The following is a 27,517-nucleotide window of genomic DNA, read 5'->3' as shown; positions in this document are numbered from 1 at the left end:
GACAGCGAGGCCCCATCTGCAGGCAGCTGGGGGACTTCTCCCTGTCGGGCGGATGCGTGCGTGTTAGCATCGGGGTGCCTGGTTGCCCCAGGGGTGGTGCAGGGCGGTTATAGGCGGTCCTAGCATTTCGAGGTTGCTTTCAGTGTATCTCTGAGACCTGTAGAATTCTGGGAGGAGAAACTCCCCAGCAGTGTCCTCAGTGCACCCCCCTACCCTGTACCCGTTGCTCCTGGGAGGGATCCTGAGTGCTCCCCCCCCACCCACCCTGCACCCATTGCCCCAGGAGGGATCCTGAGTGCTCCCCCCTCCACCCACCCTGCACCCATTGCCTCCGGGAGGGATCCTGAGTGCTCCCCCCTCCACCCACTCCCACCCTGCACCCATTGCCCCTGGGAGGGATCCTGAGTGCCTCCCCACCCTGCACCCATTGCCCCTGGGAGGGATCCTGAGTGCTCCCCCCCACCCACCCTGCACCCAATGCCCCTGGGAGGGATCCTGAGTGCTCCCCCCCACCTGCCCTGCACCCAATGCCCCTGGGAGGGATCCTGAGTGCTCCCCCCCACCCACCCTGCACCCATTGCCCCTGGGAGGGATCGTGAGTGCTCCCCCCCACCCACCCTGCACCCATTGCCCCTGGGAGGGATCTTCAGTGCTCACCCCTACCCTGCACCCATTGCCCCTGGGAGGGAGACTTCTGTAGAGGCCTCACCTCTGAACCCCCCACTCACAGGCTCAGGGGCCCAGGATTGGGGGCATCCTGCCATCTACACTCCAGATTGAACCCGCGCGGTTAAACAGGGCCCTCTCTGCACGCCCTGCCTAATGCAAAGCGGTGGCTTCGAGTGGGTCCCCAAGGGGCCTTGTGAACCCTGGGGGCCTGGCCCCTCCCACCTGGCTGCACCCGCTAGGCGGGAGATCTCAACTTCAGAGTCCCCAGCCCCTCAGCCTCAGCTGCAGCCCAGACACCAGGGCTCTCTGGGGCGGGGGTGGGGCAGCGGTTCCTTGAGGTCTGTGGGGCTGCCCTGCTGTGGTTCCTGCAATTTCCTGGAAGGAGGTCTGGGGCCTGGTGTCCAGTGGGGCCTGTGGGGACGGACTCGGGGGCTCTGTGGGGAGGGACTGGGGGCTCTGTGGGGAGGGACTCGGGGGCTCTGTGGGGAGGGACTCGGGGGCTCTGTGGGGAGGGACTGGGGGGCTCTGTGGGGAGGGACTGGGGGCTCTGTGGGGAGGGACTGGGGGGCTCTGTGGGGAGGGACTGGGGGCTCTGTGGGGAGGGACTGGGGGGCTCTGTGGGGAGGGACTGGGGGGCTCTGTGGGGAGGGACTGGGGGGCTCTGTGGGGAGGGACTGGGGGGCTCTGTGGGGAGGGACTGGGGGCTCTGTGGGGACGGACTGGGGGCTCTGTGGGGACGGACTGGGGGGCTCTGTGGGGACGGACTGGGGGGCTCTGTGGGGAGGGACTCGGGGGCTCTGTGGGGAGGGACTCGGGGGCTCTGTGGGGAGGGACTGGGGGCTCTGTGGGGAGGGACTGGGGGGCTCTGTGGGGAGGGACTGGGGGGCTCTGGGGAGGGACTCGGGGGCTCTGTGGGGAGGGACTCGGGGGCTCTGTGGGGAGGGACTCGGGGGCTCTGTGGGGAGGGACTCGGGGGCTCTGTGGGGAGGGACTGGGGGGCTCTGTGGGGAGGGACTGGGGGGCTCTGTGGGGAGGCACTGGGGGGCTCTGTGGGGAGGGACTGGGGGGCTCTGTGGGGAGGGACTGGGGGGCTCTGTGGGGAGGGACTCCGAGGCTCTGTGGGGAGGGACTGGGGGGCTCTGTGGGGAGGGACTCGGGGGCTCTGTGGGGAGGGACTCGGGGGCTCTGTGGGGAGGGACTGGGGGGCTCTGTGGGGAGGGACTGGGGGCTCTGTGGGGAGGGACTGGGGGGCTCTGTGGGGAGGGACTCGGGGGCTCTGTGGGGAGGGACTGGGGGGCTCTGTGGGGAGGGACTGGGGGGCTCTGTGGGGAGGGACTCGGGGGCTCTGTGGGGAGGGACTGGGGGGCTCTGTGGGGAGGGACTGGGGGGCTCTGTGGGGAGGGACTGGGGGGCTCTGTGGGGAGGGACTGGGGGGCTCTGTGGGGAGGGACTGGGGGGCTCTGTGGGGAGGGACTGGGGGGCTCTGTGGGGAGGGACTGGGGGCTCTGTGGGGAGGGACTGGGGGGCTCTGTGGGTACGGACTCAGGGGCTCTGTGGGGAGGGACTGGGGCCTGGTGTCCAGTGGGGCCTATGGGGATGGACTCGGGGGCTCTGTGGGGAGGGACTGGGGGCTCTGTGGGGAGGGACTGGGGGCTCTGTGGGGAGGGACTGGGGGCTCTGTGGGGAGGGACTGGGGGGCTCTGTGGGGAGGGACTGGGGGCTCTGTGGGGAGGGACTGGGGGCTCTGTGGGGAGGGACTGGGGGCTCTGTGAGAGGGAACTGGGGGGCTCTGATGTGCTGGGCGTGCACAGGGGAGGCTTTGCCTCTGACATCCACACCTGCAGTTCCCAGGCACACACAGCGGCCCCATCGGGGTCCTTGCAATCACAGTCTGTGAGTGGCCACTACCAAGGGCGTCTCCGGATCAGGCCAGGCCCAGATGCTGCCCGGACCCAACCCCCACAGCGCCTACCACCACAGTAGGGACCAATGGCCACAGAACACTCACCCGGCCTCACTTGCGCGGGGCTATTCAGTCTGGTGGGCACCAGGTGGGCGCTGTTCTCACCCAGTGGGAGGCCTGCCAGCTCCTTGGTTGCTAGTTGAGATTTTTCCCCAAGAAATAGTTGTGTTGTTCCTTCTGCTCCGCCTGGCACTGAGGTTGGTGACACGCCCTGACCTTGCTCTAATTGGCAGATGAGAGTTTGTCATCAGATGTCGACCCTGTCTACGCAGTGCCCTGGCCTGGGCGTCCGTTGTGCATCTCTGAAGGGCTTGAATTGGTTGTTTAAAGCTGGGTAAATGCCCCCTTGACATTCTGTTGACACTGTCAATTTGCTGAACAAACTCTTCCACAGGTAGCACAGGAGGCCAGTCTCGCCCCAGCCTGAGCCAGGGCCCAGGGAGGCAGGTCCTGTGTGGAGTTAGCCTTTTTGTGAGTGCGGCGGCCCTGCAGGATGCACCGGGTTTGAGAAGTGGACTCCCCCGTCTCCCGCCACATCCCAAAAGCCCTCAGAGATGGAGGGCAGGACGAAGCCGACGGTCGCCCTCATGCCGAGATGACAACCGGGCACAGAGGTGGTGGCTCCCAGCCTCCTGCCCTCTTCCCCGTACTGGGGTTACCCAGCGTGACTCATGGCCCGAGCCACAGGCACCCGCCCAGGGAGCCACGGCGGGGAGACCTGGCTTTATTAGAGATGCGTTCGTGCCTCATCAAGTCCAAAGGAGGAAACTGGCGCGTCCCTCACTTTCCCTGAAGCAGGTTCCCCCACAGCCCAAGCGGTCAGGTTAAGGTCCATTTGCCGACAGATCCCCTAGTAGGAGGCTGGAGCTTTTGGCCCAGAATTTTCCCTGCTGTAGGCCCATGGTCACCGAGCCTGCCCGGGGACTGAGGCCCTGAGGAGGTGCCATTGCCCCACCCAAGCCTCAGACAAGTGTCCTGCCCTCGATCCTGCGGGAGGCAGCAGCTCAGGCCCTGACCCTGGCCAGAGAGGGCAGCTCTCTGAGGCCGCTGTGGCCGTGGCAGGCAGGGGCCGGGCTTGCCGGGCTGTCGAGTGGGCACAGAGACTATCTGGGAAGGAGGTGGGCGGTGAGAGCTGACTCCCCGCAGCCGGGGGACAGATGAGCCCCGTGCCGCACAGCAGGGCCGCGTGGTGGGGCCCCCCAAGTTCCGCCCGGTTTCAGCTGTTGACGAGCGGAAACACACAGTTACTGGAAATGAGAGGTTTGGGGGAGCCGCCAGGGGTTGAACGTGTGGTTTCCCTGACGGCTTTTCAGTAAGAGATGCTTGAGCTCAGGCTGGGCACTGGCTGGTGCGCGGAGGGGGCTGGGCCAGAGTCCCCGCCTTGGTCCTCCACTCTCTATCCTTACAGAGGGACCTGGGTTGGTCCCAGCTCCCGGGGTGCAGCCCCTGGGTGGCCCCTCCTACTTCCCCTTCAGTGGTCAGAAGGAGGCTGGCCTCATTCCTGTCTGATGGAGAGCCAGGTGGGGAGGCTGGGCGGGGCTGAGTGTCCAGGGTCCACATGGTGGTGGGGCTCAGGCCGTGGCGAGGTCCTGTCCTGGGCCTCCAGGGTCTGGCCCAGCACAGAGCTCTGCAGCTCTCTGGTGGATGGGCCTGGCTGGGCTGTCGGCAGCCCTGGGGCCAGGTGGGCAGTGGGAATGGAGGTGGAGGCAGGTGGGTGGCTGCAGGTGACTGGAAGGCTTGGCTCCAGCCTGCAGGGGCTGCAGTCCGGGCCGGCCACCCCAACCAGACCTTCCCCCTTCCAGGCGTGGGGTGGCACTGGGTCGACAACACAGGCCACGGACTTCTTTCCCCCACGTGGGCTGTGCGACCCCGGGCCGCCACCACCTCTCTGAGCTCCCTTCCTCCTTAGGAGATGGGAAGCGGCCGGGGCCATGAAGTGTCCCCCAGGGCTCTTGACAGCCCCAGCTGCCGTCCTTGTGGCTGGGCGACTGCCTCGAATTGTTGCGCCTTCTTTTGAGTTGGCTACAGAGTCATGGCGGCTGTGGGAGGTGTAGCTGGGTCTCGGGCGGCACGCCCGGCTCCCCCGGGGATGTGTCATCTGTGTCATCCACCCTGGAGCCCCTTCCTGGTGCTGTGGGGGCCCCTCCAGGAAGGTCTCTCCCAGAGGCCAGCCCCAGCCACAGGCTCTGGGGAGACCGTGTGGGATTTGCATGCGGTTGTGCGCTATTTGATCCAGGTCATGTGTGGGATTTGGGCGAGGTCCTGCGGGATTGGGTGAGGTAGTGTGAGATATTTGGGCGAGGCCACGAGGCACTGGGCGAGGCTGGGCATTATTCAGTGCCTTGGAGGAGCAGAGTTTTAGGACCTGCCAAGTCCAGCCCAAGAATCCCCAACTTTCCCCACAGGGAAAGGTACCCCAGACAGTCCCCAGCCGGTGCCAGCTGTCTTGGGACACCCTGGTGTCCCCCAGGTTGTGGCACTGCAGGCCCCTCCCCCAGGTGCCCCTCCTTATGGGCCCCTCCCAGGGCTGCAGGCACCTGCCTGGATCCCACTTCCCAAGTGTGCGGTGTCCCAGGCGCCCGGTGATCACGCTGGGCCTGGGCAGAGTGAGGCTCTGAGGGGGTGCCAGGGGCACAGTGGGCCTGTATGTGAGCCGGGCTGGGCGCTGGGACTGGACCCGCAGGCAAGCGGTGTTCCGAGAGGAGGATTCCTGGGCTCAGAGGCCCCTCTGTGCCTCGTGTGGTCAGAGAGCAGGGAGCCGGCGGGTGTGATGGGGATGAGGTGACCTCTAGGGCCACCACTGAAGCCACCGTCCATCTGCGGCCGAATCGGGAGGCAGCACAGAGGTGTCCTGGTGGTTTCCCGGGACAGGCGGGAGGAGGCGCAGGAGGCCGGCGTCTGCCCCCGGGAGGCCAGGAGTGCTCCTCCGGCAGCGTGGGCTTCGGCTTCGTCCCTCGTTCACCAGTGCCGACGCCCCACGGGTGCTGTGGGTGAAGGGGCATCGGTGCCCTCCTGCTGGGCGGGAGGAAGGAAGGGGAGCGGGAGGCTGGGTCTCTCTCGCCCAGGGCTCTGCCCCCACCACCCTAGGGTTTTGTGTTTCGGTGGAGCTGTAAGAATGCTTTGTCTGCTCCAGACTTCCCGGTCCTGGGAGATCAGGTGGTCAGGCAAAACATCCAGACCGTCTGGGTGGGGCTGGGGGTACGGGGGACACGTGCCTTCCTCCTCTTTCCCAGGGAGCTTCTGCCACTCCTGTGCCACCCTGGGGAGCTGCCCTGCCCTGCCCCGCTCTGGTCCCCATCAGCAGGAGTGGTTCTGAGCTGCCTTCAGATGCGGGTGGTGTGCTGGGCATAGCTGCCCCGTTTTCTTACCTGTGAAATGGGCCCATTACACGCCCCCAGGGCGGTTGTGGGGGTCCCGCGAGACAGAGCTTGGAAAGCCTGAGTGTAGGTCAGGCCAGGAGGGGCGTGGGCTCAGTTTCTTCATTGCTGGGCTGGTGTGTGCCGGACAGATGTCTCGGGATCCCTCCCCTCCTTGCAGCATTCTTAACAAGGACGCTGGACGTGGAGTCAGCACCTCCGGGCGACTGCCCTGCTGGCTGTGGGGCTCACTCCAGAGGAGAACAGGAGCCCCTCCGGGCAGCCCCTTCCTGCCACCCCCAGCGACAGGATCTGTTCGGGAGCAGTGGTGGGAGGTTGCCAGAAGCATGTCTGGCGCTGGCCCGGAGCGCAGCCTGTGATGCCCGACTTCATTCATGGAGTGTGGTTTGAGCCCTCCAGCAGCGCTGCTGTGGGCCTGTGCATTGCCTTCCCTGCCTCTGAGCCATCGTGGGGTGCAGGGCTGGGCTGGGTCTTCTTGGGAGCAGGGCCCCGGCGTGTCATGACCATCTTGGCCTCTCCAACTCAAGAGGTTTGTCTACATGGGTCCCTAGGGGCCGTTGGGGTGACCCAGGGCCGGAGACACATGCCTGGTTTTGGGGGATCTGCGTGGGAAATTCCCGCAGTGGAGCAGCAGGTGGGGCTCCAGCAGGCGTTTTTCACACTCCAAACAGCCTGCGGGGCACTTTGGTGACACCTAGTTCCTGGGGTCTCAGAGCCCACTGGGCTGTGCCTTGGCATTTGTGGGAGGGGCTGGCCACATGCCCCCAGAGTGGCCACCCCAGCTCCGCCATCTCCACGGGCCTTCTGTCTGTCAGATGCAGACAGCCGTTCCCATGTCGGGTGAGGGCATTGTTTTCCCGGCTGCGGGAAAGGTGGCTTCCCGGGAGGACAGGTTCTGTCCCCATCCCGCCTCCCACACAAAGGGTTTCCCCGGAGCCAGAGGAGGAAACCTGGCCTTCCTGCGCTTCCTCCTTCGCACATTTTAAACCAACCGAGGATGCAACTGGGGGAAAAGATTTGCAGACAAAAGAGCTGGGGGTGCCGGCAACAGCTGTTTGGGCCGGAAAGCCTGGCCCCGGCTCAGACCCCGGCTGGGTCCCTGCGCTGTGGTGGGCCGGCCACGACCCCTGCCCCACCCAACTCCGCCCCCTGCTGCCCGCTGTCTCCGGAGCGGTGGCTGTTTGGGGCTGGCTCTTTTTCTGGGCCCCCACCTCCCTGAAGCCCCCACTGCCCCTTTCCTCCTTCCTGGGGCCCTGGGAGCCAGGGCAGGGCCCCTGTGCAGCTTTCAGCAGCTCCAGCCCAACGGCTGCAGGGGCTGGGGAAGACCACAGCTCAGGTGGGACCGCAGGTGGTGGCTGGAGGCAGCCATCCCACATTGCAGCCCCCAATCTCGTGGTTTTGTGCCCCAACGGTGAACAGTCCTGGTGGTGCTGGGCTACCGTGGGCCCCCTTGGCCCCCTCGGTGCCTGCATCCCTCTCTCCTGTCCAAGGTGGGGAAAGAAGCCGGGAGCAGAAAGGGAAGAAAGACCCAGCGGCTGCAGGGCGCCTTTCAGGGCCTCCCAGCCACCGCAGAGGCTCCAGCCAGCTGTTTGAACAGGGGTTTGGACACAGGGTCCTGGCAGGTTTGAGGAGCCCGGGGCCTTCCTTGCTATAGCTCTTTGTTCTGGGGGATTTGGGGAGGCCAGGGAAGGGGCTGTGAGCAACGAGGTTCCAGCATCTTCCCAAGGCTCCTCCATCCCCCGGGGCTGGGCTGCTTGGCCGTTCCAGTGGGAGAGGACCCGAGGTGGGACCCCGAGCCCCCTGCCCAGCTCATTTCTTAGCAGCCAGTGCCTCCTGGAAGGTGGGTGGTGCCCACTGGGACTGGGGAAACTTGGTCTAGCCTCTGCCCAAGGGAGGGGCTGAGGTCCCAGGACTCCCCCTGCCCCAGAAGCCGTGGTCCGGGCTAGAGCTGGGCTCGTTGGCCTCATGGAAGCCTGCCTTGGGAAGCATCCCCACCCAGGTCTGGCCTTGTCTCCCCGTCTCCAGTAGGGGGTCACAGTGTCCCCCCGGCCAGGCCACATATGGCCCCATTTGCTTGGGCAGGCCGATGGGTGGGCCTGTCTGTGTGGCCCAGGTCACCTGGTGGGGGCCACTGTCAGTGGCGTAGGTAGAAGGTGGTCAGCCTTGCTGGGTCTTAGCAGAGCACGGCAGGATCTGGGTCTGGGGAGGGCGTGGGGGTGCCCCTGCCATCACAGGAGCAGGCAGAGTGGGAGCCCTAGACTCCCCTCTGGGCAGAAAGCCCCTTGAGGCTGGGGGCAGGTCCTGCTGGTGAGGGAGGGGTCCCAGGGGCAGGGGCACCCTCAGGCTGGCCGCCTAGCGATTGGCTCCTGCAGGACGTGGCCACGGGCTCCCTGGGAGCAGCAGCTGTTGGGGGTGTCTGGGGAGAAGACCCCCATTTATTGCCCTGTGAGGGACCACACTGCTGCCAGGGGACCCTTGGGCTTCTGTGGCAGGACAATGGGCCGGGATTGGCAGTGAGGCCCGAGGAGGGCAGTTGGGGCTGGACCTGTGGCTCTGCTAGGGAACAGGTGGGGTGTGTTAAGATGCTGATTTCAGCCAGGCAGCTCCTCCCCTTCCCTTCCCAGGGAGCCAGGGTGTGCAGGGCCGTTCCTTCCCCTCTGGGAAGTGCAGCTCGTGTGCACCGGAGAGGCCCCCGCACTGTCCCTGCCTGTCCCCCCAACTGTCCCTGCCCGTCCCTCCACTGTCCCTGCCCGTCCCCCCCCACTGTCCCTGCCCGTCCCCCCCACTGTCCCTGCCTGTCCCCCCCACTGTCCCTGCCCGTCCCCCCAACTGTCCCTGCCCATCCCTCCACTGTCCCTGCCCGTCCCTCCACTGTCCCTGCCCGTTCCCCCCAGTGTCCCTGCCCGTCCCTCCACTGTCCCTGCCTGTCCCCCCACTGTCCCTGCCCATCCCCCAACTGTCCTTGCCCGTCCCCCCCACTGTCCCTGACCATTCCCTGCACCCCTGCACTGTCCCTGCTCATCCCCAACACTGTCCCTGCCCATCCCCCGCACTGTCCCTGCTCATCCCCCTATTATCCCTGCCCATCCCCCTCACTGTCCCTGCCCATCCTTGCCTTGGGAGGTGCTGTCACCTGGTGGAGCCATGGGAAGCACCTCTCCCACCCAGGGTCTCTGGTTCCTGTTGCGGGTGCAGAGCCAGCCACATCACTGACACCCCAGCTGGGTTGGGTCCAGCTGACCCCACACCCCCACCCCTCTGCTCGGCCTCCGCCTGTGCCCCCATCCCTGGCCCTGCATGACCATAAACTCCTTGAGGGCAGGAAGTGAGTGAGTCCTGCCCCCACTGAGTCCCTCTCACCCCTCCTTCTCATTTTGGGGCGGAGGGAACTGTCATCTGTCCCCTGGGGGTGGCAGATGGCCGCTTAGCTTAGAAAGGAAAACAGCACAATTTAGAATTAGTCCTGGGTGAAAGGTCTCGGCAGCATCTGCCTCCCGCTGCTTTCTGGAGTCGCATTTCTATGGAGCGGCCCTGGCAGGGAGGGTGGGAGCGGCACAGTGGAAATACTGAGGCGGGAACAAAGTGGTGGCGGTAGAGGTGGTGGAGGTGGCACAGCAGGCGCCGGGGCCACTTGGCACCCTCCCCCCACAGCCCTCCTGGAGCCCCCGCCCGCCGCTCACCTGCAGGGGGCCCAGATAGGACAGGTTACCCCAGCGCCGCCAGGCCACTGAGTGTGGGGGATGGGACAGGCAGGTGCCGGGTGACCCTAAGAGGGACGCACGGAAGGGGAGTCCACGGGGGCACACCTGGCGTGGGTTGGGTCTCCTCCGTGGGAGCCCGAGAGCTGGGTGGCTTGGTGGACAGGGCAGCTCTCTCGTCCAGTCGGGGGAGACTGGCGTTCCCTATCTCAAGCCCCACTTTTTAGCCCCAGAGGGGTCTCCCCACTGCCCCTGACAGGAGGAGCTCTGGGGACGGTGGAAGGTGGGGTGCGGGTCACTCATGGAAGCCCTGAGGATCCCCGTGGGCGCGGCAGCTGTTGGGTGCCACCTCACTCGGCCAAGCCCTGGCGCCCACCTCGTGGCCCACACCCACCTGGCAGCCGGGACGGCGTTGAAGACAGAGTGGCCCGGGTACCAGGGGTGTGGCCAGCGCCAAGGCTGTGAAGGGTTTGCTCACAGGCTGGTGGTCCTGGCCATGGCCATGCTGCAGGCCTGAGGTCCCTCCCACCTTCTCAGGGACGTCTGGGTGCTGTGCGGAGGGCAGGTGTTCGCCGTCTGTAGGGTGCTCCAGCTCTGTGGCCGGGTGGGAGAGAGGTACAGACTGGGGCGGGCACAGGCTGGAGGCTGCCCACAGCAGCAGCGGGAGACTGGGCCCAAAGCTGCCCCCCACACACAGACCCCACACCTGGCTCAAAACTTTCTCCAGGCTCGGCCCGGTTCCCCCCAGCTAGCGCGTCTCACGGAACCTCCAAGCCGTGGCTGTGGGGCCGTGGCTGTGGGGCCATGGCAGGGGCCTTCCCTGTGGTGTCCGATGCCCAGGCTGGGAGTGGGGGCGGACAATGGGCCCTCTCAGCCTGCATTCCCCCACGGGAGCCTCCTCAGGCCTCCGGCTGGGGCTCCTGCCCCGCCCGCTGGGAGCAGCTGCCACCACGTCTGACACCTGCTCCCAGCCGCCCTTTGTCCGAGCACCGACGCCTGATTTATGGGGCGTGTTTTCCTCTTGCTGGCCCGGCGTGATACAGCCTCGTTAACTGGGATGCGTCCGGTTGGGCAGATTCTCCCACAGTCCTCCACGTTGGGGTCCGCGCTCAGGGTGGGGAGTGGGGCCTGGTGTCCGGGCAGAGCGTCGTGGTCCATTCAGGGACAGCCAATGTCCTGTGACCTTAGGGCACTTGGTGGGAGACTGCTCTAGGGGCTCGGACCTCCAGCGTCTCCCCTCTGGGGTCCCCTAAAGCTGTGGGGTGGGCCTTCCCTGCCCCTCCTCCCCGTCTTGCCCAGCAGGTGAGCTTTTCCCACTCCTTGGAGCCTCGAGGGGCCGGGAGGCAGGGGACCAGCTTGCATGGGCCAGGCTGAGGAGGCTCCAGCCCCGGCTTTGATGACCGAGCGCCCTCTGTCCTGTACCCACCCCCTGCCGACTTCAGCGGCTGGGAAAGAAAAAAGGGCCTTTTCTCCAAGCGGGAGCTGTGGCCAACTCCCGCCTGACAATGGGGCATTTATGTGGAGGGAGGGCGCCCCTCCTGTGGCCACAGCCCAGCCCAGCCCAGCCTGTGCACTCCACGGGTTCCCAGCGGCCGCTCCACCTCGGGGACCGGCCAGCCTGTAACTGGATCTGCATGCAGTGGGAACCACGTCTGCCCTCCCAACAGGTGCCCGGAGAGGCAGGTCTGTCGCTGCAGCCCCGGAGTGACCGGCCACATGGGATGGAGGAGGGGAAGCCTCATTCCGGGGCTGTGCCCGTCACTCACTGGGCTGGCAGGAGCCGTAGCAAAGCCTGAGTGAATTCCCCAGAGCCCCTTTGGAGGGGGTGACATGTGTTTTCTTTAAGCCAGTTGGTTTGGGACTTTTGGCTTCTGGCAACAGATGGTCGGCCAGAGTGGCCCTTTTGCGTACTCTCTACCCAAGCCGTGGCCACGGGTAAAAGCCTTCGGGGAAGACAGATGCCTCCCGGGCCTTTGGGACAGGGGCGTGGCTGGCTGCTGAGAAACGCACAGGAACCCCCACCCCCAGCCTCCACAAGCCCCTCGGGGTAAGGCCCCCCCAGGCCACTGCCACACATATCACAGGTTTGATTGGAGACACGGGTGGGAATAAGCGGGAGAGGAGGCGAGGACTTGGGGGGCCGGTGGGGGTCCCGTGGGAAGCCGGCAGCTTCAGGGCTGGTCCTGGGGCAGGCGGCCGCTGCAGCCCCGCACCCAGGTGGGCTCTGGAAGGCGGGACGGTTCCCTCTGTACATCCCATCTGGAGGAGGCCATGCCCACCCAGGGCCTGAGCCGTGGGGCCGCTGCCTTCCCGGGCCGCTGGGGCCGCTGAGGCTGGTGGCATGTTCTGCTTCAGAGGCTTCACCACTGGGAAGAGCGGCGCCCGGCGGGTCCCAGACCTTTTCCCGGAGCGCAAGGCCAGGAGGTGACTGGGGCCGGAGATTTATGACCACAGCAGGTGGCTGGGCGGGGGGGGCAGGCTCTGCGCCTGTTGCCGCAGGGAACAGGTGAGACCAGGCCTGGGCGGAGATGCAGGACCCCTCCCCTGGCTCCCCTTGTTCTCTCTGAGCCCAGACTGTGTGTCCGGTGTGAGGGGCAGCCTTTCACCCACCTTGACGGGGTTGCAGAGACCTGGCAGAGGGACCTCCTCCTGACACCTTGGTTTCCCCGGCTGTAATGTGGGTGCTTCTGCTCCTGGCTGATGTGCCTGGATGTGAGTTATGAAGACTCAGTGCTGAAAGGGAAACGTGTCTGGGGGCTGAGCGTGGGCAGGGAACGGGCCGGCCTTCATCCCCAGTGCGATCTTGGCATGAGACGTCCCATCCCCATTGTAGTCTCAGCGTGAGGTGTCCCATCAGAAAGGCTTCCTGGCCGGGCGCGGTGGCTTGCGCCTGTAATCCCTGCACTTTGGGAGGCCGAGGTGGGCAGATCACGAGGTCAAGAGATCAAGACCAGCCTGGCCAACATGGTGAAACCCTGTCTCTACTAAAAATACAAAAATTAGCTGGGCATGGTGTCAGGTGCCTGTAGTCCCAGCTACTCCGGAGGCTGAGGCAGGAGAATCGCTTGAACCCGGGAGGCGGAGGTTGCAGTGAGCCTAGATCGCACCCCTGCACTCCAGCCTGGGCAACAGAGCAAGACTCAAAAAAAAAAAAAAAAAAAAAAAGGAAAGAAAAAGTAAGGCTTCCACATAGGAAGGGGCTGATCCACACTTTCCGTGACTGCCATCATGTTGACACCTGAAGGTTGGAAAAACCACGGCCTTTGTTACTGCCCAAGCAATGCCTGTTCGCTTTAGCAAAGCTGGGAAGAAAAGCAGATAGGACTGCAGACCCGGAGGCTCTACGGAGCTAATGTGCCCGGCTCCTCTCCATGGCCCTCTGCGGGTGTAGACCCAGACCCCTGCCTGGGCTGTGGAGTCCAAGCTGGGTTCTGCTGGAACATCCTAGTCTCTAGCTTGTTCCCCAAGTTAGCAGTCATTTGTCTTTTTCCTTCTTTTTTTGAGTCTTGCTCTGTCACCCAGGCTGGAGTGCAGTGGCGTGATCTCGGCTCACTGCAACCTCTGCCTCCTGGGTTCAAGTGATTCTCCTGCCTCAGCCTCATTCGGTGGCATTCAGTACATTCCCAAAGTTGTGCAGTCGCGGCATGTGTCTGGTTCCAGAACATTTTATCAGCCCTAAGGGAACCCTGCTAAGCAGCCGTTGTGCCCATACCCGGGGTGTGGGGGGAGGCGGCTGTGCCCATGACAGGTGCCCGGTGCTGAGTGGTGGGGGCGCTGGGGAAGCAGGTGGGAACTAACTGCCCTGGCACATCTGCCAACAGCTGTGGCGGGGCCTTCGTGGGCCCGCGATGCCAGGACCCCAACCCATGCCTCAGCACCCCCTGCAAGAACGCTGGGACATGCCACGTGGTGGACCGCAGAGGCATGGCAGACTATGCCTGCAGCTGTCCCCTGGGCTTCTCTGGGCCCCTCTGCCTGACACCCCTGGACAACGCCTGCCTCACCAACCCCTGCCGCAACGGGGGCACCTGCGACCTGCTCACGCTGACGGAGTACAAGTGCCGCTGCCCGCCCGGCTGGTCAGGTGAGGGAGGACCCACAGCCTGAGGGGTGGGCAGACCCAGGCCCGCCACCAGCTGCCCAGGCAACTTGAGGTACTTGGTGGGATCCAGGCCCGGGTCTCTGACCCGGAGGTAATTGGGAGCCCCTGCCCCAGGGTCCCTGCCCCCCTCCCAGACCTGGAATCGCCTCGTTTTCAGCTGCTTGCTCTGGCCCAACTCTTGCTGTCCCCGCTTCTGCGAGACAAGGGGAGCCTCTGTGTCCAGGCCGCCCCTGCCCCCTTCCTCCTGCCGTGCACTGGCCCTCACCTGTTAGGGTGAAGGGTGTCTGGAGGTGTCAGCTCTGGGAAGAGACGGCCCAGGCTCAGGCTTCTTAGGAGCTGTGGTCCTTCATCTGCCAAAGGCGACCGGTCTCACGGCAGGTCCTGAGGATCAAATGTGATAGCACCTAAGGTGGAGCCCGGGCTGGCACCTCCAGGTGGCCTGAAGGGAGGGAAGGCCCGGCCTCGGGGAGCAGTGAAGCCAGCACGACCCTCTTCTCCCCTTGTCTCCAGGGAAATCGTGCCAGCAGGCTGACCCGTGCGCCTCCAACCCCTGTGCCAACGGTGGCCAGTGCCTGCCCTTCGAGGCCTCCTACATCTGCCACTGCCCACCCAGCTTCCACGGCCCCACCTGCCGGCAGGATGTCAATGAGTGTGGCCAGAAGCCCGGGCTTTGCCGCCACGGAGGCACCTGCCACAACGAGGTCGGCTCCTACCGCTGCGTCTGCCGCGCCACCCACACCGGCCCCAACTGCGAGCGGCCCTACGTGCCCTGCAGCCCCTCGCCCTGCCAGAACGGGGGCACCTGCCGCCCCACGGGTGACGTCACCCATGAGTGTGCCTGCCTGCCAGGTAGTGCTGCCCGCTGGCCGGGGTGCACGAGCCCCTCCCCGGCTGCCAGGCCCAGGGGGTGGGAACGGGGCACCTGGTGTAGGGGCAGCCCTGGGAGGGCCCATGGCGGGGAGTTGGGAAGGCGGGATGGTGAGTTCCCCAGACTGTGTGTGGTGTTGGGGGGACGCGTCTGGAGCGGGGTGTGCGCTGGGAGGAGGCTTGCTGCACAGGGTCCAGGTGCCAGCCCGTGTCTTTGGAGTTTCCTGGAACTCACATTCGAGCTATAGGACGCCCTGCCTCCCCCCAGTGCAGGCACCCTGACTTGCGCAACCCCCAGGGTTTCCCCTGGAGTGGGGCTGGGGCCGGAGAGGGTGTGGGAGCTGCGGGGGCACCATCACTTCCCAAGCCGTGGCCCTTCCTGCCATCCTGCTGGTCTCCTGCGGGTGGGGGTGACAGGCGCAGCCGCCTGCCCGTGTCCCCAGTGCTCCCCGATCCCCGTGTTGTACATAGGAGCCTCTCTGCTGTAGTTCTTGTTTGAATAAATTTTGCAGCAGCTCTAAAAATAAGGAAGAGTTTTGAAAACCTCCAGTCTCGGCCGCGCGTGGTGGCTCACGCCTGTAATCCCAGCACTTTGGGAGGCCGAGGTGGGCAGATCACAAGGTCAGGAGATGGAGACCATCCTGGCTAACACGGCGAAACCCCGTCTCTACTAAAAATACAAAAAATTAGCCAGGCATGGTGGCACGCGCCTGTAGTCCCAGCTACTCAGGAGGCTGAGGGAGGAGAATCACTTGAACCCGGGAGGCGGAGGTTGCAGTGAGCTGAGATCCCGCCACTGCACTCCAGCCTGGCGACAGAGCGAGACTCCGTCTCAAACAAAAAAAAAAAAAAAAAAAAAAGTGAAGAGAAAAAAGAAAACCTCCAATCTCAGCTGCACAGAATGGCTGTTAGGTGGGAATGGGGAGAGGGCATTCAGGCAGGGGTGGGGCTGGAGGGTGCACAGGGTCCTGGCTGACCCACGGGTGACCCAAGGGCTGCCCCACCCCCTTGGAAGCCCCACGCTGGCCTGGCCCCTGCAAAGGGGAAGCTCCCTGGCTGCCCAGTCAGCTGAGCCCAGCCAACTCTGCGTGCAGACACCAGACGTGTGCGTTTCCTGCAAGTCACTGGGCGAGCGTGGGGTGGGGACAGACACTCCCTGGCCGGCTTGGATCTCTGCAGGGTGGGGCGCAGAGCCCTTCTGCTGGCGGGGGCTCAGATGCCTTCCTAGCAGCACGGGACCCTGCCTCCAGTCACACGGATTGAGGGGCCAAGCTCTCAGGGGGCCGTGGTTCAGGCTAGGGCAGGTGGGGTGTGTGCGGCCTTGTCCAAGGCCACCTGCGTGCAGAGCTGATGCCCACCCACCTTGGGCAGGGTGGGTGAGGACCTCCTGGTGAGGCCCAGCGGCAGAGATGCCCAGCCGGTGCTGGGCCGGCTCAGAGCCACTGCCCGTGCAGGGGCAGCTCAGGGCCCTGGGGAGTGGGCAGGGAGGGAAGGGGAGGGGCTGGTGGGGTTCACTCAGTTGAGTGTGGGTAGATCTCAGAGGCTGGGGTGCTAGGGGCTGGGTCACCCGTCCGGTGAGGGGTGTGCTCACTGCCTGCTGTGGAGTCTGGCCGTTTCAGGGTGAGATGACCATCCGGGGGCCTTCCCAAATGACTCAGGCCTGCCACACCCGAGCTTCAGACTCTCCCCGGTGGCCCCTGCACCCAGGCCCCCTGAAGGGCCCTCAGCCACCTCTGGGTGGTCAGGAGCCCAGGAGACAGCTGTGTGTGGAGTCATGGGGAACTGAGGTGGGGGCGGCCCTGAGCTCTGCAGGCCCGGGAACTGGCTGGGATTTGGGGTCGCACAGCCTGCCTGGCACGTCAGCACTGTCTCCTCGTGGGGTCTCTGGCCGAGGCTGCGTCACAGAGGGTCCAGCTGGGGTCCACGGGGCTCTCACTGGCTTCCCGCCCTCTCTCCCACTGTGTGCCTCAGCCAGTGCTTTGCAGGGCAGCCCTGGGGTCGCAGGCCCAGCCAGGGGCCCCACCTGCCTAGGAGCCGGGGTGCAGGGTCCCACACATGAGTGGGACCGGGACTCAGGCTCCAGGCTCTGAATTTTTTTTTTTCTGTCACTCAGGCTGGAGTACAGTGACATGCCCTCAGCTCACTGCAGCCTTGACCTCCCAGGCTAAAACGATCCTTCTGCCTCAGCCCCTCAAGTAGCTTGGGACCACAGGCCCGCGCCACCATGCTTTGCTACTTCTTGTATTTTTTTTATGTAGAGACGGGGTTTCGCCATGTTGTCCAGGCTGGTCTTGAACTCCTGGGCGCAAGCGATCCACCCACTTCAGCCTCCCAAAGTGCTGGGATTCCAGGCATGAGCCACCGCGCCAGGGCTGGGGTCTGGTTTTGGGTGCTCCGCAAGCTGATTTGCATTTTGGATTTTGGTTGTCTCTGGCTGCCTGCTTTTGCTCCGGTCCAGCAGGCAGACAGGACTGACGGGGTGGTGGCGGTGGGGCAATGTCTTAGAGGGAGGGGCCGAGCAGGTGGGAGCTCCAAGGGCAAGGGGGGTTCAAAGGCATCTCGGGAGGGCGGCAATTAGTAACCGGCTGCAGGTTTGGCTGTTGCCGAACGCGCCTTTCTGGGTTGATCATTGAACCAGCGGGAGTGGAGCGGATTAATAGCTAACTGGCTGCCTTGGAGGCCTGGGTGGGGCCATACCTCGGGGGAGGGGGCCCTGGCAGCCTGTGGAGGAGGAGGGGGAGGAGGAGGTGGGCACCAGAGCTCTGCCCCAGGGAGGATGGGCCATCTAAATCTCTGCAGCTTCCCTGGGGCTGCGAGGGGCCCACCCTGCCCCAGCCAGCAGCCTGCTGGCCCCATGTCCCCTGCTGCTCAGAGCTCAGGCCCCAGTGTCAGCCCCTGAAGATGGGGTGTGTGGCCCCCCTACTGAGACATTGTAGGGAGCTCTGAGCATGCAGGCGGCACCCAGGTGCAGGAGCTGCCAGAAACTCTTAAAAGAGACCCAAGGGTATTTGTGACAGAATCTTCTGGAACCCTGTGTTCCTGAGTCCCTGTTTAGCCGGCCCTGTCCAAAATGATTCTTTCAAGCAAGGCATGTCCCTCTGGGCACTGGAGTGAGGCAGGGGACGGGCACAGACCCCGGGGGCCCCAGGGCAGGGCCGTGGAGGCCAGGCTCTTGTGTCCAGAGCAGTGTGTCGGGGATCCAGGCAGGAGCCGGACTGGACCTCAGAGAAGAGGCTGATCTGGCACCTCTTGCGGCAGGCTTCACCGGCCAGAACTGCGAGGAAAATATCGACGATTGTCCAGGAAACAACTGCAAGAACGGGGGTGCCTGTGTGGACGGCGTGAACACCTACAACTGCCGCTGCCCGCCAGAGTGGACAGGCGCGTATACGGGTCGCCGCAGGGCGGGGTAGCCGGGGCGGGGCTGCTACCCACTTACTAAACTGCACTCACAGGCATAGTGGGGAGCAGCCAAGACCCTGTCCCAGGCCAGGCAGACTGGGGTTGGCCGAGAAGGACCACATGATGGGGGCCCCACTTCCCGTGGCCAGGGTCTGACGCCCCTCACCTCGGGGGTCAGCACAGACAGGGCCCTGGTTGGTCTGTGTGGGCAGTTTGCAACCTGGCCCCAGGCAGCCCCTGTGCCCAGTGGGGTGTCCTGGCATTGAGGGCCTTCAGCACCCCACTCAGGCCACGCTTCCTGGGCCGGTCACAGGGATGCCTGGATGAACAGACAGGCCCTGCGTTCGGGAATTACCCTCTGGTGGGGTGACGGGCAAAGGTGCACCCCGACTCAGCAGTGTCCACAGAGCACAAAGAGGAGGCAAGACTCCATGGTGCTGGGCCTGCAGAGGAAGGAGTGATTTAGGCTGGCGGTGGGTGGAGGAGTCAGCCCAGGAAGGCTTCTGGAGGGGGCGGCATTGCCACCCTGCGTCTTAGGGGACAAGGAGCTCAGGGAGTGGCAGCTGCCCGGGGCCGACAGCTCCTGTTTCCTGCAGGTCAGTACTGTACCGAGGATGTGGACGAGTGCCAGCTGATGCCAAATGCCTGCCAGAACGGCGGGACCTGCCACAACACCCACGGTGGCTACAACTGCGTGTGTGTCAACGGCTGGACTGGTGAGGACTGCAGCGAGAACATTGATGACTGTGCCAGCGCCGCCTGCTTCCACGGCGCCACCTGCCATGACCGTGTGGCCTCCTTCTACTGCGAGTGTCCCCATGGCCGCACAGGTGAGTGCCTTGAGGCCCAGGTGGGCGCAGGGGGCTCACATGGGCCAGGCCTGAGCTGTGTGACCTCACCCAGGGACCGTGGCCCTCCTGCACCCAGGATAACCTGAAAGGGCCTTTCTGGTCAGGGAGGCCGGTGGTCGCTGTGAATCCCCCGGAACGTCCCAAGTGTCACGGGATGCCCGATGGGGTCATGGCGGGCAGCTCCTCCTGGGGTGTCAGTGGGGTTGGACCCAGCCGTGGGTGGTGTGCCATGGCTGGCCCAGGGGCCGTGCCCACTGACCGCCGCTGCCTGCCCAGGTCTGCTGTGCCACCTCAACGACGCATGCATCAGCAACCCCTGTAACGAGGGCTCCAACTGCGACACCAACCCTGTCAATGGCAAGGCCATCTGCACCTGCCCCTCGGGGTACACGGGCCCGGCCTGCAGCCAGGACGTGGATGAGTGCTCGCTGGGTAGGTGCCAGCACAGGGGGTGCGGCCAGGTGGGGGTGGCAGCCTGGCCCCAGAACCAATGAGAAGTCGATTCTGGCTTCAAGGGGTGCCCGGTTAGATGGGGGATGGGACCCTGCCCGTCCGATGGGGGTGGTGTGCAGCGAGGTGTTGCAGGGGCCAGGGTGCCTGGAGCAGCCTCTCACCCGTGTGTCCTCGCCAGGTGCCAACCCCTGCGAGCATGCGGGCAAGTGCATCAACACGCTGGGCTCCTTCGAGTGCCAGTGTCTGCAGGGCTACACGGGCCCCCGCTGCGAGATCGACGTCAACGAGTGCGTCTCGAACCCGTGCCAGAACGACGCCACCTGCCTGGACCAGATTGGGGAGTTCCAGTGCATCTGCATGCCCGGTGCGTTGGCCGGGGCCAGGGCAGGAAACCGAGTCGAGGCTGGGCAGCCTTGGAGGGGCAGCCCTGGGAACATCTGTGGGTTGCTTCCGCTTTCCCCAGCCTCCATGCCTTCTGGGCCCACAGCATGCACAGGGCATGGGGAAACTGAGGCCAGGCCACAGGGCCAGCAGAGCACGGGGGTAGTGCTAGGTAGATGAGGGTGCCAGGCCAGGGGCCGCAGGGGCTGCAGGGGAGCGGGTGCGCAGGGGGCCCGTGGTGGCTGGGATACTGGGCTGGAGGCAGGGTTCGTTTCTGTCCCAAGTCCACAGCTGTGCCCAGTGGGGCACTGGGGCCGCGCGTGCCCCCCTCACTGTTGCCCCACCCCACAGGCTACGAGGGTGTGCACTGCGAGGTCAACACAGACGAGTGCGCCAGCAGCCCCTGCCTGCACAATGGCCGCTGCCTGGACAAGATCAATGAGTTCCAGTGCGAGTGCCCCACGGGTGAGGGCCGCCCCCGCCCCCTGCCCCCGGGTCGTCTGCACCCTGGCCTCCTGAGGGGTGCCTGGGCGTGGGTTGTGTCCCCTGCCCCCGGGCCATCTGCACCCTGGCCTCCTGAGGGGTGAGGGCTGCCCCCACCCCCTGCCCTCGGGCCGTCTGCACCCCGGCCTCCTGAGGGGTGAGGGCCGTGGGTTGTGTCCCCTGCTCCTGGGCCGTCTGCACCCCGGCCTCCTGAGGGGGGCCTGGCCGTGGATTGTGTCCCCTGCCCCTGGGCCGTCTACTCCCCGGCCTCCTGAGGGGTGCCTGGCTGTAGGTTGTGTCCCCTGCCCCTGGGCTGTCTGCACCCTGGTCTCCTGAGGGGGGCCTGGCCATTGGTTGTGTTCAGATTCCCAGGAGAGCGAGGGTTTTGCCTCATGAGTGGATGGGAGTGTTTTCAGACTTCCCCGAAGGAAGGGCAGGGCCCAGTGGGGAGTGGGAGCTTGCCCAGGGGTCGCGGTGGAGCCCAGGGCCAGGAGATCCTCCTTGATCTGGGTGCAGCCCCTTCTGCCTGGAGAGAAGGGTATACCAGGAGCTGCAGTGCCCAGACAGGGAGGAGGCTCCAGCCTGGCTTTCTGAGGGCTCGAGGCTGGGAGGGAGGCCAGCTTGCCCTGTCCTGCCATGTCCCCTGCCCAACGGCACGCCAGCGACAAGGGTATGCAGAGAACCACGTGGGGCAGGTTGGCCTGCAGTGGAGATGATGGCTGCCCGGGGCTGACTTGGAGGAACTCTCAGGGGCCTGGGTGAAAGGTGTTTCCATCTGTCCCAGAGCTGGGGGCCGGGGCGCAGAGCCCAGGGAGGCGTTGCCGGCCCAAGCCCAGGCTTCCGAGACATAGATTACCCGTCCCAGACACTGGAGCGAGGGGAGCCCCATTCTCAGCCCGGCTCCACTGTAGCCATAGCAACCCAGTCTGTTTGGGAAAAAGGCCCCTTCTGTGGGAGCGAGGGCGTGTGGTGCTGGGGGAGGGGCTTTGATCCGAGGAGCGGGCAGCGGGAGGCAGGGAGAGCTGGGGCTGGCTGAGCTCAGGCTGAGTGTGCCCTGGGGAGCCCAGCCAGGCGCTCACTGATGGGGTCTGGCCGGGGGGTCCCTGAAGGGCCATAGTGCTGTTGCACATGACTCCCTCCCCTCCCCGGCCCCAGGCTTCACTGGGCATCTGTGCCAGTACGATGTGGACGAGTGTGCCAGCACCCCCTGCAAGAATGGTGCCAAGTGCCTGGACGGACCCAACACTTACACCTGTGTGTGCACGGAAGGTGCGGGCCGGCGCCCACCAGCGGGGAGGGACAGGGGACGGGACAGGGCACTCAGGGCAGTGAAACTGACAAGGTCACGGACACCTTGGTCTGGGCCACCTGGTCCAGAGGCCGAGAGCACAGCTCAGCCCCAATCCTGAGTAGGTGGGAATGCCACGCTCGGAGCCCTCCTCAGGTGGGCACAGGCGACCCCAGGTCTGGTCATGGGTGTCCCGGGGGCAGCCAGTCCTAAGTCTTCCTGTGCCCGCCCCTCCCGCGGTCCAGGGTACACGGGGACGCACTGCGAGGTGGACATCGATGAGTGCGACCCCGACCCCTGCCACTACGGCTCCTGCAAGGACGGCGTCGCCACCTTCACATGCCTCTGCCGCCCAGGCTACACGGGCCACCACTGCGAGACCAACATCAACGAGTGCTCCAGCCAGCCCTGCCGCCACGGGGGCACCTGCCAGGACCGCGACAACGCCTACCTCTGCTTCTGCCTGAAGGGGACCACAGGTGGCCGGCCAGGCGGGTGGCCGATGGGGGGCCAGTGGGCAGGGCGGGCCCGAGAACTGACCGACACGTGCCACCCCTTCAGGACCCAACTGCGAGATCAACCTGGATGACTGTGCCAGCAGCCCCTGCGACTCGGGCACCTGTCTGGACAAGATCGATGGCTACGAGTGTGCCTGTGAGCCGGGCTACACAGGTGAGCGGCCCTGCACGTGGGGGCTGACTGCACTGTGCTCAGAGGTCAAGGTCAGCCACTGCCCTGGGGCTGCTGAGGGGTTGGGTGGGGGCTTTGGTGCTGCCCACCTGGGCAGACCGTGGTCTGCAGCAGAGATTGCAGCGGGACCAGGGCTATAACCGGCAGCACGATGGGTCCCCCCGACCCCTCTTGTCTCCGGTCAGAGCTGTCCCAGGCCGTGTTGGCACAGTGGCCCAGCAGGCCAAGAGGGAGCGGCCATCCCTGAGGCCAGGCTTGAGTACCTTCTGCCTCTGTGGCTCACCAGCACCTTTGAGCAGGTCCCTCTGCCTCTCTGGGCCTCAGATTCTCATCAGTCAGGGCTGCAGTAGCCCCTGCCCCTGGGGCCCCTGGGAGGATGACTTGAGTGGGCACTGGTGCCCGGGGAGGCTGGCACATGGCACATTGTGATCCAAGATGGTTTCTGACACCTGGAAGGATGTGGCCAGAAGGGTGATCGCCCCGGCTCAATAGACAGGGAAACCGAGGTTGACGTGGGTGGGACCCCCCGGGCGCTGGGCCTCGGAGTCTGACCCGCCCTGCCCTTAGGGAGCATGTGTAACATCAACATCGATGAGTGTGCGGGCAACCCCTGCCACAACGGGGGCACCTGCGAGGACGGCATCAATGGCTTCACCTGCCGCTGCCCCGAGGGCTACCACGACCCCACCTGCCTGTCTGAGGTCAATGAGTGCAACAGCAACCCCTGCGTCCACGGGGCCTGCCGGGACAGCCTCAACGGGTATGCGGCGGAGCCAATCATGGGGACACATCAGTCCTAAACCCTGGGAGCTCTGCTGTCAAGAGGGTGGCACCTGCACAGAGCTTGAGATGGGCCAGAAACGGGCCTCGGACGGGGCTGGGTGGCAGGGAGCTCCCCTCGGGGACGCACATGCCTCTGGGTCCTCAGTCAGACTACCGTCCACACCCAGCAGCCCTGCACCCAGCAGCTGTGCGCTGCGCGTCCTTGTGGGCTGCATGGTGTGCTCAGGACACAGGCCCACAGTGACCCCTGAAACACGTTTTCATGGTAACAGCAGCAAGTGTTTCTGATGCCCATGATGTGCCTGGCAGCACTCTGCCTGGATGGGACCATTTAAATCAGCAGGGACCCCATTGCCCTCATTTGGCGCAGAGAAGGCACGTGCTTTGTTCGGGGCCACACAGCGGGCAAGTGGTGGGGGGCTTTTCACAGCACCCTACTGCCCTGCACTTGGCGTGGTCCCCTTGCTAATGAACCAAACCCCTGCCGCAGTCTTGGGTACGGGAAGCGCTGCGGCCCCCACTTTTTTCTTTATTTTGAGACAGAGCCTTGCTCTGTTGTCCAGGCTGGAGTGCAATGGCATGATCTCAGCTCACTGCAACCTCCACCCCTCAGGTTCAAGTGATTCCCCTGCCTCAGCCTCCCGAGTAGCTGAGATTACAGGCATGTGCCACCACACCTAGCTAATTTTTGTATTTTTGGTATATATGGGGTGGGGGAGTTTCGCCATGTTGGCCAGGCTGATCTTGAACTCCTGGCCTCAAGTGACTCAGCCACCCCCGCCTCCCAAAGTGCTGGGATTACAGGTGTGAGCCACAGCGCCCAGCCTGCCCCCGCTAAAGGACTCTGCGAGTCTGAGTGGATGGGCACCTCCGCCAGCCCATGGAGCATTGCAGACCCGGGAGTGCCCAGGCCCCGGCCGTGCTGCTCGGGCCTCCCTTGACCTGCAGTGTGGTCCCCCTTGCAGGTACAAGTGCGACTGTGACCCTGGGTGGAGTGGGACCAACTGTGACATCAACAACAACGAGTGTGAATCCAACCCTTGTGTCAACGGCGGCACCTGCAAAGACATGACCAGTGGCTACGTGTGCACCTGCCGGGAGGGCTTCAGCGGTGAGTGGGCTGTGAGTTTCTCAGTGCAGAGGGCTGCCCTCGAGCCTGGGGAGCTGGAGACACAGGATCGGGACCCAGGTCCAGCCAGCACCATGCATGGTGTCTCCCTCCCATGGCAAAGCCTTAGCTCCAGGCCTCTGGCTCTTGGAGATGAGGAGGGGCCTGGGGTGGGGAGCAGGCCCAGGGCTGCTGTTGTGGGGCCCTGCCAAGGTGCCTGGGAGTGCTGGACATGCCGAGTGCTGTCCCCTTCCCTCCAGGTCCCAACTGCCAGACCAACATCAACGAGTGTGCGTCCAACCCATGTCTGAACCAGGGCACGTGTATTGACGATGTTGCCGGGTACAAGTGCAACTGCCTGCTGCCCTACACAGGTGAGGGGTGGGTGGAGCCTATGCTGGAGGGGGCGGGGCCTATGTGGGAGGGGAGGGACCTGTGCTGGAGAGGGCGGGGCCTGTGCTGGAGAGGGTGGGGCCAGGGGTGGGGGCGGCCTGGGAAGCCGTGACTGGAGGGTAAAGTGCTGGCTTTCTTGGGGCGGGGCCTTCCAGAAGATTCTGCTCCTCACTGAGTGCCTTAGGGCCCTGCAATATGTGGGCCTTCTCCCTGGGGTGGGGTTGGCAGATTAGCAAAGATACAGGATGCCTGGGAGAAAATTTTCATGCAAGCATGTGTTTTACCTGGCAAGCTTGCTGCAAGACACAGGTAAGATGCAGGTGAACCCTTAGCAGGGCCGGGCCTGGGCCACTGGGCTCCGTGCTCCTGGCGCCCACCCTGCTGCGGGCCTCTGGGGGCCGGGCTTCCCCACCCCCGCCAGCCGGACCTGAGGGATTCCTTTGACGGCGGGCCCTCTTTGTGTGAGGGGAACAAGGAGCCCTCTGTTTGGGCTGAGCAGGGAGGGGGATGTTCCCCCAACTGTCCAGCCCCTGCTATGAACCCAGCGAAGGGGATCACAGGAAATGATCTCCTCTAGAAAAGACAAAGAAGAGTCCACAAGCACCGGGGTCCTGGCGCTCCCCAGGAGCGGGCAGAGGGTGCTGCCACGGGGCCTGGTCAGGGTGGGCCTGCCTGGGCCAGGCAGCCGGGCTGGAGGTCCCACGCCTGCGGTTCCCATGACATCCAGCAGCCTGTGGCCAGAACGCTGTTTTCTTTGACCGAAGTTAAGGACCTGGGTTTTCTCTCCTGTGTCAGTCAGTGAGGACCCTCCCTCCACGGCTGGGCGCCCCTGTCCCTTTCAGACACGTCGATCGGGCCGGCAGGAGGAGCGGCGGTGCTGACCCGCTTCCTATCTGCCCGCTTCCTGCTTCCTTTCGCACAATTGTCGGAAACTCTGGCGCAGTTCCTGCCTGCCCTGGTCACCGTGGAAACCAATAGGAAGAGAGGCCCTGGAAAGTCGCCCCAGCAGGCGAGGGAGATAATGGGGGACAGGGAAGATAACGCAGTCCCCATGGCTATAAACAGGAAGCTCGGCCATGGGGTTGTGCAGAAAAAGGCCCTCGGCTGTGCACGTGGTTCCTACACGGCCTTTGCCAGACACCCTGCATGGTCCCGGAGGTCTCCAGGCCGTGCCCCGTGCCCCGACACGCAGGATGTGCTGGGGGCCTGGGCCTGTCCCCTCCATCGCAGCCCTTGTTCTTTGGCCTCCCGTGATGGGCGTTTGCTGCCTGTGACACGAAGCCCCAGGATTAGTTTCAGGCCTCGGTCTCAGGCCAGGGCCTTTCCTCGTCACCTAGAGATGAGGGGGCTTGCGTCCGGGGTGGGCCCAGGTCCCTGCAGTGTCATGGAGCCCACCCGACTGAGGCCGCCTCTCCTGGTGCAGTCCTTGTTCCTGGGCACCCCTGGCGGGGTGAGGCCTAGGCTGTGCCCCGCTGCCAACCGGGAATGAGGGGTGGCTTCTGAGCGTGACATTTGTGCAGCTTGTCTTCAGCGTCCCCACATCTGTGCTCCACTCCTCCCTGGGTCAGGGTCCTGGCACAGCGGGGAGCACTCAGGGGTCTCGGTGCACATTTGCCTCCCGGCGGGACCAGCAGACGGCACTCTGATGGCGGAAAGACCAGCAGGCGGTGGCCGGGATGGCCTTCATTTGGGAGATCCCTCTGGGTGAGGCTCCCGGGGTCACGTGTGTCTCCTTCCCGCAGGCGCCACGTGTGAGGTGGTGCTGGCCCCGTGTGCCCCCAGCCCCTGCAGAAACGGCGGGGAGTGCAGGCAATCCGAGGACTATGAGAGCTTCTCCTGCGTCTGCCCCACGGGCTGGCAAGGTGAGGCTGGCCAGGGCCCGGTGAGGGCTGGGATGGGAGATCAGGATGTCCGCAGGACACAGGCAGCTCCCAGGCAGGCTAGATGAGTCTTTGGAGAGGAGCCGGTGGGTGCTGAGGAGGCCCTGGTCGGAGAAGTTCTGGAATCAGGAATTGACCTGGGAGCACCGTTCCCAACTCCAGTTCCTGTGACCTTAGGCCAAAATTAGGGGAGAGGGGATGGTCCTGGGGTCACGGAAGCCCACCCCTGGGTCGGGAGAGGCACTGTAGGTGGGTGGGCCAGCCTGGGAAGGGCCTGGAGGGCCAGGGGCCGCTGGTGACCAACCGGCCTCCTCCTGCCCCGCAGGGCAGACCTGTGAGGTCGACATCAACGAGTGCGTTCTGAGCCCGTGCCGGCACGGCGCATCCTGCCAGAACACCCACGGCGGCTACCGCTGCCACTGCCAGGCCGGCTACAGTGGGCGCAACTGCGAGACCGACATCGACGACTGCCGGCCCAGTGAGTAGCCCCGCGGCTCTGGCCTCCTCCAGGAAGCTCTCAGGCCTCAGTTCCCCTGGGCAGGGTTGGTGCGCATGGTGCTGGCCATAAGCGCCTAGGGAGGCCGGAGTGTGGCCGGGGAGGGTTGGGTCAGGTGTGGGGGATGTGCTGAGGGATGGCCAGGGTGGTTCAGGAGGGCCCCAGAGCCGGCTTGCTCCTCCCTGCACTTCGCGGGAGAGTCACGATAGCCCCTCCCACGACTCTTGACTGAGCGGAGGATGGCTCGGGCCCGGCCTGCACCCCCGCCTGGCTCATCAGGCCCCACTGCAGGCCAGGGCTCTCAGGCCTCCCAGGCCTCCCAGCCCTGCTTCACAGAGGTTGAGGTTGGCAGAAGCCGGGGGTCTTGCTGGCATCACCTGGCAGGCAGAGGCAAGAACTGTCACTCCTCCCCTGCTCGGTCTGTGAAGCCTGCAAAGCTGTCCCCTGCCCTGGGGCTTGAGGACAGGAGCAGGTGGGGAGAGAGACCCCAAGCACAGGAGACGGGTGTGACGCAGCCTGTGGGTGCTGGGGCTCCCCCCCGGACACCTTTGTCACAGGGCTGCTTGCTGCAGCCTCAGCAACGAAAGCCTGGGCTGTCCCCAGCCATGCAGCCTTCCCGGCCCCCTCCCGCAG

The 27,517-nt window shown here is 65.0% G+C and overlaps 1 protein-coding gene across 2 annotated transcripts in view; it reads left to right on the top strand.

Annotated features, from left to right (window-relative positions):
* The window catches only part of NOTCH1 (notch receptor 1), a 52,994-nt gene that overhangs the window by 9,899 nt on the left and 15,578 nt on the right, over positions 1 to 27,517 (top strand). Inside the window, exons 3-17 of one of the 2 annotated variants that reach the window (XM_055350159.2) lie at positions 13,529 to 13,791; positions 14,320 to 14,658; positions 17,935 to 18,057; positions 18,675 to 18,908; positions 19,206 to 19,361; positions 19,561 to 19,746; positions 20,115 to 20,228; positions 21,402 to 21,515; positions 21,780 to 22,013; positions 22,096 to 22,206; positions 22,792 to 22,984; positions 23,973 to 24,118; positions 24,376 to 24,489; positions 26,251 to 26,370; positions 26,714 to 26,866. In XM_055350159.2, the coding sequence (XP_055206134.2) occupies positions 13,529 to 13,791; positions 14,320 to 14,658; positions 17,935 to 18,057; positions 18,675 to 18,908; positions 19,206 to 19,361; positions 19,561 to 19,746; positions 20,115 to 20,228; positions 21,402 to 21,515; positions 21,780 to 22,013; positions 22,096 to 22,206; positions 22,792 to 22,984; positions 23,973 to 24,118; positions 24,376 to 24,489; positions 26,251 to 26,370; positions 26,714 to 26,866 (2,600 nt within the window). The remainder of the gene's footprint in view (positions 1 to 13,528; positions 13,792 to 14,319; positions 14,659 to 17,934; positions 18,058 to 18,674; positions 18,909 to 19,205; positions 19,362 to 19,560; positions 19,747 to 20,114; positions 20,229 to 21,401; positions 21,516 to 21,779; positions 22,014 to 22,095; positions 22,207 to 22,791; positions 22,985 to 23,972; positions 24,119 to 24,375; positions 24,490 to 26,250; positions 26,371 to 26,713; positions 26,867 to 27,517) is intronic. The other variant, XM_055350161.2, reaches the window with a different exon arrangement.

This window comes from Gorilla gorilla, chromosome 13, assembly GCF_029281585.2.
Source record: "Gorilla gorilla gorilla isolate KB3781 chromosome 13, NHGRI_mGorGor1-v2.1_pri, whole genome shotgun sequence".
Taxonomy (NCBI): domain Eukaryota; kingdom Metazoa; phylum Chordata; class Mammalia; order Primates; family Hominidae; genus Gorilla; species Gorilla gorilla.
The sequence above is the reverse complement of the archived record's forward strand: the minus strand, read 5'-3'. Positions and strand labels throughout refer to the sequence as shown.